Here is a 12,313-nt window from a genome sequence, read left to right on the forward strand (position 1 = left end):
TTTCTTGTGTGTAAAGACAATTAGTTTAGTTGTCAAAAGCGTTGCCAATATTACGCATGTTGAAAACAACTGTTATCGCTCGCAAGGGTGCAAAGAGGAAGGCCACTGCTTAGAAAATAGTTTTTATTTGTATGTTTTCTTGATAAAGCCCACATTTGATCCCTTTTGGTTACGAATATATTCAAACCTTTCTTTGAAATTATTAGTAATAAAACTATGGCGCAAGCACTACCGCAAAAACTCGCATCGAGTGTTCCATAGCGTTACACAATTAGTGTTACACGCGCAAGCCGCAGGCAAGGAAGCCACCGTTTATGTGACGATTTGCGCCAACACTGGCGTTCGTATTTTGCGATTCCCGACCACAATTAACCATAGTTAACACCGGAAAATCGGAGAATTCCCCCCAAAAATGTGGACCTCCCCCCCTCCCCCTTTAAAAAATCCTGGATACGACTATGGGCACATTATCAATAATTTCGACTTGAGCCAAAGGCTTATTCTGTCAATTCCTAATTGCAACAATTCTTGCAACCCAACTGTTGCCCTTATTTGGTAGTTGCTTAGCTTCGAGTTCGTGTGGGTGCTGTGTCACGTGACGTAAGTGTATAAATATCAACGAGAGCAGCAGGCGAGTTTCACAACCCAAGGCGGTAAATATTTAAACAATTGTCTGCACGCCACACGCAATCTTCTGTCATCTGATTGGTCCGAACTGGGGCGTGGTGAATTCCGTTCTTTGTGTTGGGACTCCTGCGTTCCGTTCATTCCGAGTAGCACGTGTAGACTGTTTGCCTCTCTGTTAATTTGTTGTCAGGGAAGGCGTCCTTGGAGATCTCCCGAGTTACTGAAAGTGTATCGGCGAATGCCACTTCAGATACTATAGAACCATATTGCGACCTTGGGCTCCAATCGTTTCGTTCTAAACCGTTTGTTTTACATTTGCTCAATGCGTTGCTCGTTGATTTGTATTTACCGTAGCGAAAAGCCTTGCGTGTGAGAACGCCTTAATTAGTGCTCTAGATTTCACCAATGTTTAACCATGCCTACGCACATATACTATATTTGAAAGCAAGCGTAGGTGTATTGAGACAATAAGGCAATGTTTATCCTGTTTGTTCGCATCTTCCGAGAAAAATGCTATTGTCCGAGACGCCACAACACTTCTAGCATTTGCCCGTCGACCATGTTTGACTCTTTTGTTTTTTTCTGGTGACTGATGTTTTGGAATGGACACCGCGCTGTAGGCGTGTGGATCTGGTTACATTGTTTTGGTTTCGTAACTACCACGAGGTTTCAGTGGATGATGTAATTGAAAAACACTATTTACGTGGCCATGTTTTGCGTCTGTGCTTGTGTTGAAATCGCCCAACATCGCGTACTTTGCACTCGTTAAATGCAACTTAACTTTACATTGTGTTGTTCGCATGCTAAAATATGCGGAATGGAGACCGGTTGGGGCATTGACCTCTGCATGCCAGATCTTAAACATTTTTACTACGGGTTTACCAAAACCTTTAAACACTTTTTCAAACTAACTCAGCGAGTTCACTGTGCTGGTTTTGTTTGGTTTCTACTCTCCGCAAACGTCAGTGACTATTAAACGTCTTTTTCAAGGGTCGACAACCTCTTTAAACTTTACTCTCGCGTAATTGATTTTCATTCACTATTTGTCAAATCCAGTCGACTGATTTTGTCAAACCGCATATCTGGGGTGGCCAAGAGAAATATATGCAATATCAAAGAAAGGGTTTGCTGGCGTGACGGCGAAGCTGTCACGTATATGGTTGCAAAATTCGTTTGAATAAAACCATTTACTACCTTGTTTAAATCGCTGAATACACATATGTGTTCCCGCACCTAGATTTATGCCCTTAGTTGTAGCTTATGACGCTAGTGTAGGAGCTAGATGCTAAAACGTGTTTCATTATTCGAATTTCTCATCATTGGTTTGACCAACTTTGCAATGGGTTATAGAAGGGCATCACCTATCCTTTCATCTATTAGTGGAACTGATGTTCGGTAATATATTAAAGATTGTAAAAAAAACAGACCAATGACAAAATTTATTGTTTCATTTGTTTTCTTTAAATTAGAATCCTTTTAACCTACAAAAGTTTTCTGGCGTAGATTTATCTATAAACGCTATATTGTTTACATTTTTTTTGGGTTTTATTGCATAAATTCGAGTAATAAATAGGCATTGCATCAGTATTAATCGACAGACAAGGTATTGCGTAAATCGTAAAGCAAAGGAGGAAAATAGCAAACCGGCAACAGTAGTTCAAGGACATGTGTAACAGGACGCATTAAATATATACACGCACGAAGGTACGATAAAATAATTTTGTATATCCGAAATGAGTTCATCTGAAACTTTATCTTTTTTTTGGTTTTAAAATAGAAGTATGCACCAAAGCAAAACTGAAACACAAGTAAAGCAGCATTAGCGGCAAGCAGACCGAAATCAATGATGCAAGGGGAACATAGGTTTTTGAAGCAATATAAAGTTGTGGAATCGGTCTGTAGTCCCCGCTGCGTTTTCAATTAGAAGCACAGCGTACCAGCTCTAAACGAACCCTTTTTATAACATTTACACGACAAGACGACGGCGGGTTGGGCTGCGGCTTTCTAGAAGCTTGTCTACTGGAGGCATAGGCAGTCTCACATACAGGCTTTTACTGCCCCTTTCATGTGGTGTTTTCCGTAAAGTCTCAAGTATGCGTCAATACACGCATCAAAAGTGGAGCGTCCGTGGCGTTGATATCTGTTGCAAATAAGATTTCGGTTTTAAAAAATTATCCCCCAGCTATTAACTTATTGTTCCGGGTTTAAAACATGTGGGTTAACAATCCTGACATAAAGAAGTGGAGTTAAAAATTTTTGGTGCAATCGTTTCTTACCTTTTGAGCCACTTAAGAAACATTTTGCGCGCGTTTTCTTCATGGGCGATTGTTTGGATCCTGGTCATTTCGAAGGTGCTTCTTCTCATTCTTTTCAAAAATGCTCCATTTTCAGGGTTTCCAGTTGCCTCGATAGCAGAAGACATTTTTTTTCTGTGAAAAAGAATGAATTTAGATTTCGTGTTTCTGTGATTTTTAGGTACTTTTTTTTAAACAGAAACCAAACGATATTATTTTGTTTTGAACAGCAGAAAAACTGCTTAGTTCCAAATATGTTTCAATATGTTCTTCTATATCTCACCTCAGGGATGCGGCGTTGCCCATTTCAAACAGGCAGACGGTTGAAAGAAACACAACCAGAACGAGAAATAGCTTTGCGTTTGCCATTTTCTTTTATGTTTTCTTGCAGTTAAGTTATGTTTCCGTCCTCCGGTTGGTAAGCAAGTTTTCTTCTCAGCAGAAATTCGTTGTCCTCGTAGTTTGAACAGAGGGCGAACCTCGGCGATCTTTTGTTTGACGTTGTTTGGTTAGGTATGAGTTGGGTTCGGCTGGAGCGGGTATTTATACGATTCGCCGCGGAAACGGTGCTTTTTTTGCGCGCTCGCGTTAGCGGGGGTGTGGTCTCGGCATGGCAACGGCGCCGCGTGGCGTGCGTCTTGGATGGCATTTTGGAAAGCTTTTGGTCCGTGTTGCGTAACTCGTTTTATGATCCAGAGGTTGCGAAACACTCTAGCGTTGGCGAAAATGCCTTGTCAGGAATTGAGGAATGTGCATCAATTATTTCGTCATACTGATGTTTGCACAGCGTCTGGCGAACAAATGTTGCCCATCGATTGGACAAACATGCAGTAATCTTATCGCGGTGCTCCTTACTGTGGGGTATATACAACCTTTCGACATCGCACGTTAACCACTTTGCCTAAGGAAGTACCTTTCATTACATATACGCATTTGCTCTGAGCTTCTGTTTGCCAAGCCTTTCTTCCGATAAGTGTCTCTAAATATATCAAAAGGGGGACAACACTACCACGTTTGCGTGTCCTTGGAGAAATGCGACCGTCACAAACCATACAAATACTGCGAACGCATTTGGTGTCTTGTTACACATTTACAATGTTACGCCCCATCCAAGGTCGTACAACGTCACTGGGTGAGGGGTGTGTGCGTGTCAACGCCTCTGGCCAAGCCTAAATATAATGGAAACGATGGCATGTGCAAGTGTGTTTTTGTGGGGTCGCTTCGGAATTTTCAATAGAACTCTTGCCATTGTTTCGATTACTATTTTTGACCAGCTAAGTACCACGGATTATATTTCCAATGTTTACCGCGCTTTGGTCACGGGATAATGTTTTCTAGGCCTCAGTGTGAAATTTTGGGCCCACATTTTTCGTGAACAACAAGCTCGGCCTCCTGTCGTTGTCACGTGCGCAGCAACTGGAAATCGGTCAAGCGTTAATTGTCGCATCCGGTTTGAAGCCCTTCTCGTTTCCAGCGTCACAATGAAAGGTCGCGAGACTATTTTAGAGTTTTGTATTTACGCTTAGCCGAAAGATATTATCTGTAGATGATTACACGACACTTTTATCAAATGTCACGTTGTCTTTTCTGACAATTTTTTTTGATCACTCAAATAATCGTCGTCACGCTTGTATGCCTTAAGACCCGTCATAAGGTTTTAAATAATAATTTCGGTAAGGACTACAATGCCTTCCCTATTATACCGCAGCGATAACGCATTATGTCAAACATTCATTGGCGCTTGACATCCTATTGTGGGTTATTTACCTATTCCCAATTTCCGTGCAAAATATTTGGCCAAGCGAACACGACTCACGTGGCCTGTTTCGTATTTTTTACAACGTCATCATTTGGTTGTTCACTCTTTTTAGAGATACGTCACGATGACTCGTCACTTTTTTTGATCGATTTTGTGATCGATTTTTATCAGGGGAAATGCAAGCCAACAAAGTTTATGACGCACATTGCAAGTTTGTGATGTAATAAAGCCTCATCCGTGTCTTGGCCCGCAATTTCTAGCTTGTATGTATATTGCGACTATTGAGAAGAAAGAGAACATTTCTAGAATCTTCTGGGAGTTTAGAAATTGCCGAATGCTGTTTGACATATGTCGCAAACTTCGACCTAACGTGACGTCATTCAATTTTTGAAACGTATATCCCACAAATATTAGACCCAGAGGTGTATGACTCATTGAATTGCAAGTTTCTTTTGGTCAATTAAAAACTTGCCTAACTGTGCACGTGGATACAGTGCGTCGCGACATCGTTCCTTTTTGGTTATGAAAAAATTGATAGTCGCATTTTATTCAAGTTTGTTGGTGCGAACATAAGTACATAAGATATAATCTACACAGACTGTCAATAATTAAGAGAGTATTTTGATTTATTTGTAATCATCACGTGCATTAGATTTGTTTGATGATACTTGACAGTTAGTAATTAATTGTGGTAAGCTGGCCGCAAGCGGAGCTGATTGGCATTAAAATGCATGTTACACGATCCTAATATCGGGAGACGGAAAGTATTTAGAGGCCCTTGATTTTTGTTTTATTTGCTACTCATTTTGTTCACTTGAACAAAGCTATTCATTTCAGCTCAAATGCATCCAATTGTTATAAATTGCCTTCATCCAGTTCATTTTCATTTGAGACGCTTTGCTTGCAAAAACAAGTGTTGAATGCATTTTGCCTGAGACAGAGAAAATGTGTTGGGAAATAAATTCCTTTTTTGTAAAGTTCGGAAATTCTGCGATAAAAAGTATGACGTCATCCCTACAAGGAATGTGAATTTGCCAGATGTGTTGCCCCTTGTCATTGTTTAAATTTGTGTAAGTGCCGTTTGAAGCGCGAGTGTTTCCCGATATAACGGTGCTTGACGCTGTGTCGTAACGAGAAAGATATGCCATGCTTCGTGTTTCTCCAGGGTGTTGTAATCCAAATTAGAAAATCTTAATGTCAGCTTGTTCACGCCGCTTCATTAGGCCTACAAAGTGTTTTGATAGAATTAATACTGTCTTGAATTGTTTTGTATTTTCAGTAACATCCAAAAAAAAAAAAATGCCCTTTTGTATTTTTTCTGTATTTAACTTAGCGAACCTTTTCCTGGGCAATTTAGTAGTTAAACATGTATTTCTTATCGGAGAAAACCCGCTGAACCTGTTGTTAAACCTGAAATGGCCTCTCAGGTATAAATACATATAAAACTTCGTTACTCTTATCAGATATATGTTATGTTTAACCCGTCGATTGTGCAAGACATGAGGAATGTTATCATCGTCAATCGTCTATATACAAAACATGTCATGCCCATTTCGTATTTTTTTTCTGCACAGCAAACTCCCCGTCATTATCTCAAAGGTTAACACCAATTTATCATAGGGTGAGTTCGTGCGGCAATAAACGCCTTCTTTTTTGTACTTAAGCTGTTTGTACCTGGCATGCTTACATACTATATTGCGCTGCTTCGGAGGAGGATTGTTCGTGTAGCTGTGGTTTATAGATTGAAGGGACTTGAAAATTGTTGATGACCTTTTTGAAGTACTACGAACACGAACGGCACCGTCCCATGGGATCTTGTTTTTGATGGCAATCAGGCCTTGTAGCTGTCACCTAAAAAGTGTGCGCGTCTGATAAGGGTTGACAATGACTTTTTGATCTTTACGACTCTAACTGTGGTTTAAAAGCTTTTTCGCTGAGAGCGCGCTAGAGGGAAATTTTCGACGCGACCACGTGGCGTACAAATGCGTCTTATGTGACAAGGGCAGTTCAAGGGTGCGGATGATGACAATCAATCGACTTCTTTGCAGACGGACCGCCAAGACGTCAGCGAACTTGGGGTACAATGGGCCAGACATACTTGAACAATACTTATTTCCTCTCCATTACGCAAACGCGTGTTGAGAACTAACCCCATGTTCGACTTCACAGTTCCTTTCCATTAATCAGAGTTAACATAAATTGACCCGTGTACACACTTGCGTAAAATCGGCCGTTGCTTTGCATTGTGAGGCATCGCTTTCGAGTGATCACTGTCTTGCCCCTGTGATTCACGCTTAAAGCAGCCCAAGTCGTTGTGAGTGCTAATCCCTTTCTGAGAAAGCGCGTGGAAGCGTGGTCCTGTTTAAACATTACTCACCATGGGTTTCTAAAGACTCTGTAAGTGGACTCGTATTGGTGATGTGCAGCGCCCCAACCACAGTCACTTAGACAGATTGTTTTGGGATTACCAATCTATTGTAGTCAAGCTACCATGTACGCCCACCTCCTTCATCAGACCTAACCAAAGTTCAACGAACGTAAAAAAGGTGGCTTGGGTACACATCATTCGTGCGGTTTTTCTACAGCAGTTCGTTCTGTTTTTTTTAAAAACTATGAAAACGTTTAAAATCTTTCCTATTACACTGGCTTAGCCAGTCAGGGGGGAAAGGGTCCATGGCCTCACCACATATCTAAGTCAGGGATTCTTGTGTTTTAGTTTTCTAAATGTCCAATTGCCCTGAAATCCTCTTGTGGTTGCAATTTTCAAATACGTTACGTATCGTTTTAATTTTCCAACCTAAATTGGCCAATTGATGCATTAGATTGGATCTTGTACCACCTGTATGTACAAGCCAATAACTGAAGCATAACGATATTAGGCAGAGTTTCCTAATCGTGAGATGTGACTTCACGTTTTTTTCAACGTAAAACCACATTGAACTACGGATTACAAAAAGTCTTTGACGAGTGTTTAGGGCGATGCCCGGCAATTCGTGTCTGCTTGCTCATTTTTGAACAATATCCCCTTTCTGCTCACTTTACCTGTTTTGGTTTCGTTCGTGGAAATTTTGTTCGTCACTTTGATCGTACCCACGATATACCCTATTAGACCAGACGGAAGTTTGTTTAGCCACTATGCTTATGCGACGCACCCGTTCTAACCGATCAGCATTGTATAGCTCTTTTCATTCTTGCGATAAAAAAACAAAATAGCTGATATTTGGCGCCGTGCTGGTCGTTTCTCAAAGCAAGGAATTCTTTCGGCTTTTTTCAGGTCTAATTATGTCGCTATATTTATTTTTCGTTTTTTTAAAAAAAAATTCGCGCCTGTCTGTTCTCCTAGTCACGGAATTCGTGGCGCAAGATGTCATGGACATTTGAGATTTCCAACTAAACATAGAATTGACGACAAGACGACGTGAATGTTTCCCCAAAGCGTGACATTTTAAAGTTCGTAGTGAGCAATAAACTGTAGTTTTCTCACGTTTGGTAATTCGTTCGAATATTTGGAAAAACAGGGAGTTCGAATTGTTTTTTGACTCGAATATTGGAAAGTTTCAACATTGTTTGGAACTTTCAGAGCCGTGGAGACGACTAAACGACCATAAAGGTTTGTTGGAGTTAAATCTGCTTGACCGATGATACCAATCTATTTGCTAAGCACGCCCAAAACTAATGCGCCACCCTTGTCGGCTTCCCGCAGTTTTTTGTCATTGCAATTTTTTACCCAGTCTAAACCGTGCTTGCAGCAATGTAACATGGCAATAAAAGATTACAGTCTCCGAAAACCCATACTGAGAACCTAATTACTAGATACTTTTTTAAAGTAGCCACCAACGACTCATTCCATTGAGAGCCGCTAAATTCAACAGACAGCGCCCTGGTCTGAGAATTGACCCACGAGCCCGTTTGGCTCGTCCGAATGTTTTTGGGTAGAGTTGAGCGCGACGAAGGAACACAAACATGTTGGAATTCAACGCCCACCTCATACTTGGCACCGATTGTTTTACTTGTGAAACTCCATTTGTAGAGTTTCGAAAATTTGGTATGCCAGCCATTGGGTGTGTGCCACGGAAAACAAGTCAAAAATAGATGCAAAATAGGCATGAGTTATGGAATTAATGAGAATGACAGATGAATTGATTTACGGTTAACGTTTAAAGTTTTCTTATCACAGGGTTGTAACATACATACATGTGATGTGGAAACCACTTTATGAACCGATCAACACACTTCAGAATCGATTTGTATACGCTTTTGTACAATCGAAATATACATTCCACAAAATTTTATACGGTTTCAGAGTAAAAAAAATGAACTCATTGGAGATTCTTAGTTCAGATACTTAATTATTTGTTTTCTTGCTCATCAGAGCAGTGAAAGTTGATCCCACGCACGCAGTTGGTTCTGACACAATCCCTTTTTAAGGCTCCTTGTCGGCGTAACAGGACGCGGCTTTGTGTTTTTCTGGCCATGCGTGGGTGACGTCGACAGGAGAAATTCAATTTATGCCATGGCTACCTGAAAAGACCACCACGGTCCATTGTAAACGTCGGCAATATCTGTTTGATTCGATCATCTGCCGTTTGTTTGCCCAACGCCAGCTTTTGTGCGAGGCGTAAAAAGCCGGAAATGTTGGTGGGCACGTGCGCCCGGCGTGGTGAATCTTGGGACAAAACAACTCAAATATTTGGCACCATACGCCGTGTACCTTCAACATACTGTGCATTCAAGTTAACACTATTCCATTTTAATTCTTTAAAAACTGTGTTCCTGTCTCTTTTCAGACATTATTATTACAAAATATATATATTTATCCTGTCTTTGCTACAAACAAGCTTGCGTTAATTACTAGGATACGAGTGTACATCAGATTTGGTTGAAACTGCGTTCTGTTTGGTTGATGTGTTTGTTTGGCCACACCTGGATTCGAACCCAGGTTACCCTAGGCACGAGTTCCAATTGCGAATTCTGCATGGTATATGAATCGGCTTGACCGTTGGTACCAATCTATTTACTAAGCACACGTAAAACTATTGCGCCACCCTCTGTCTGTAACAGTAGTCGGCATTCCGCAGTTCCGGACGGTGTCGAACTTTGTATTTGGTTGCTTGAGGTTGCCGACTTTTCGTCCATGTGTTGTCTTTTAGTGTTTGGATTTATATGTCAGAAATTTTTTTCGTTGAGTCAAGGTTTTGTGATTTTCAATATTACTTGAATACTTTAGACGTATGTTTGGTATTCGACTAAATTTAGCCTCAGTCAACATTGTGCGCTTGTAAAAAAATTCGAATTATATTTTAGTAAAAGAAACGCCTGTGATTTGCATACAAAATTATCTCAAAATTATTTATGGTATATCTGATTGGATTTTAATTTACATACTGAAGTTGCCCGTCACATATACTGCGTTTCGTGACCTTCGGGAGGTGGCGCTAGTAAGTCACTAGTAACCGTATATTAAAGTGTGGCCCCAAACCGTTCAGTAGTCCCTTTCATAAAATTGTTTAGCCATTTGAGCCGCACGTAACATTCACCTGATGTTCTTGGGATCCAAGTTGTACAACCTGTGCAAGATATAGGGGGTGACGTCACAATTGACAAAGATCAGAAACCCAAAAATAATACAAAAATGGGGAAACAGGAGAAGAACAAAATGTTTGTAAATTCTAATGGTTTTTTCTCCGACCCCCTGAACTATCCCACAGACCCCTTGGGGTGCCGCGAACCTCAGTTTGGAAATCACTGAAGTTAGTCGTCCACGGGAGATTTTTAAGCTTGCGGTGACTGTTTTAAACAAAACAAAATAAAAATACTACATTCCGCTGTTATTCAAACTACCATTGGTGCTAAACTGCCAAAATTTATTGCAAAACCGCGCAGTTTTGTGAACTGATGTAGGCTAGCCGTCATTTGAGGTCGCTTCTTGAACTGATCATAGAAAGCATGTGCTTGGCGAATGTCACGTTTTCACACAATGGATTCCACAACTCTGTTGTCCAGGGGGATGCGAAACCTCTCATCGATACAACAACCACGTTCTTGTGCGTCAGTCTGTGTTACTGTGTGAAAGATGACATTACAAAGTTGAAACCGTTGACGAGTTGCTGATGTAGGATTCCCAAAATCTTTTTCATTCGCTCAGACGCCCCCCCATTGTGATAATGGCATGTAACTGTGGTGTAACTTGCGTACACGCCCTTGTTCACGCCCCTATACTACGCGCACTCGACACATCGTCCTCGAAGAGTCGAACTTTGTCCCCTGCGTTGTATTGACTCGTGGTAGAAATGTGGGCGTGCCACGAGACTGTTTGAAATGCGACACCCTGTCGCCATTTTACCCACCTTATTTCCCAGGAATGTTTTGAACTGAATGATGTTTTATCACGTTGGTCGCGAATTTTGACCATTATGTAATAATTCAAGGAAATCAAATTTATGTGTGTGGCTGATTCATCGTTAAATGGTTTGCTTCTTGTGTAAAACCTTCTTTTTTCCCGTTGATTTCCTAATTCGAGAACTAAATCAATGTTTTCAAAATGTCACAATAAACAGACATTCGCTTGGGATGGACGTTGGTATTTCCCCACTAGAGGGCCTTACAAGTTTTTTCTTCAATCTTCAAATGCCACGCTCTATTGTTTGGCCGACAATGTAATGAGGCACTGAGGATTTTCCCAGGTGACATTCTGACTGAAGACGAATAAACATTCCGTGTTCGTCCAAGAATTCCTGGAAACAATCCCATCACATAGTGGTTGAAGGTTGTTGTCTACATTAGTTTGTTTGCCTCAGGTTGCGTGCGTAGGATGTTTGCCGATGTAGCCGAGCAGACTTCTGCAGAAGATGTTTTTGGTGCGGTCTGTTTGTAACCTTTCGAATCGAAGTTATGCGTGACATTCTGAGAACCAGGCGAGCATTCGATTTGTTGCTGTCCCTCCCACCCAGGTTGTCCCTCTGGTTTTCTGTTACATTTTTAGCTTCATGACGGGTCATTGACACCTTACGACACAAGAATTCTTCCTAATCGGAATTGCTCTTCTGGCACTTAGTTTCTAAAGTGTTTATTGGAAACCAACGTTTCGTCTGCCATCCGGCGAGACTTCTTCAGGGTAGAGGACCCTGTTTTGAAATGGGAAACCTTGCGTGATGTTTCGAACTCTATGGTTACGTCGCAGCATCAGATTACTTTTTCCAGAACTTTCTGCCAATATGTGGTTTATTCGTTGGACAAGTTCACTACTAGTTTTTGTTTTTTTGTTGAAGAAAATTTTTTCAAACTGTCCCTTTGGTGTTTGTGACTGAGTCTTTTGTTTTGTACCTTGGTCACGCAGTTATAGTTATATTTTGTTGAAAAAGTTTTATTAAACCAGCCTTTTTGGCCGTTTTGACTATATTTTTGCCTGACTACTGTTTTCTGATAACTGTTCAAAAGCTGACAATTGGTCAGTAATACAAGTATCAACATACAGAACTTTAATCAATAAAAACATTCAAAAGCAATGAATAAGAAAGCGAAACACACAAAAACTTGCATTGATAAACTAATAAAAAAAAACAAGACGGAACCGCGAAGTCACAAAAATCAGCTCATAAAAAAGAGTATGAAACAGAAATATAAACGACGAACT

General features: G+C 40.7%; 1 protein-coding gene across 1 annotated transcript; it reads right to left on the minus strand.

The window, feature by feature from the left end:
- Window positions 1-2,242: 2,242 nt before the first annotated feature.
- On the minus strand, window positions 2,243-3,423 carry LOC145914115 (uncharacterized). Its single transcript, XM_083001893.1, has 3 exons — window positions 3,205-3,423; window positions 2,904-3,056; window positions 2,243-2,767 (listed from the first exon to the last, which is right to left on the minus strand). Exons 1-3 carry the CDS (start codon window positions 3,288-3,290, stop codon window positions 2,665-2,667), a joined length of 342 nt encoding a protein of 113 aa, XP_082858019.1. The 5' UTR covers window positions 3,291-3,423; the 3' UTR covers window positions 2,243-2,664.
- Window positions 3,424-12,313: the final 8,890 nt, after the last annotated feature.

The sequence above is a fragment of the Ascidia mentula genome, chromosome 9 (assembly GCF_947561715.1).
Source record: "Ascidia mentula chromosome 9, kaAscMent1.1, whole genome shotgun sequence".
In the NCBI taxonomy this organism is placed as follows: Eukaryota; Metazoa; Chordata; class Ascidiacea; order Phlebobranchia; family Ascidiidae; genus Ascidia; species Ascidia mentula.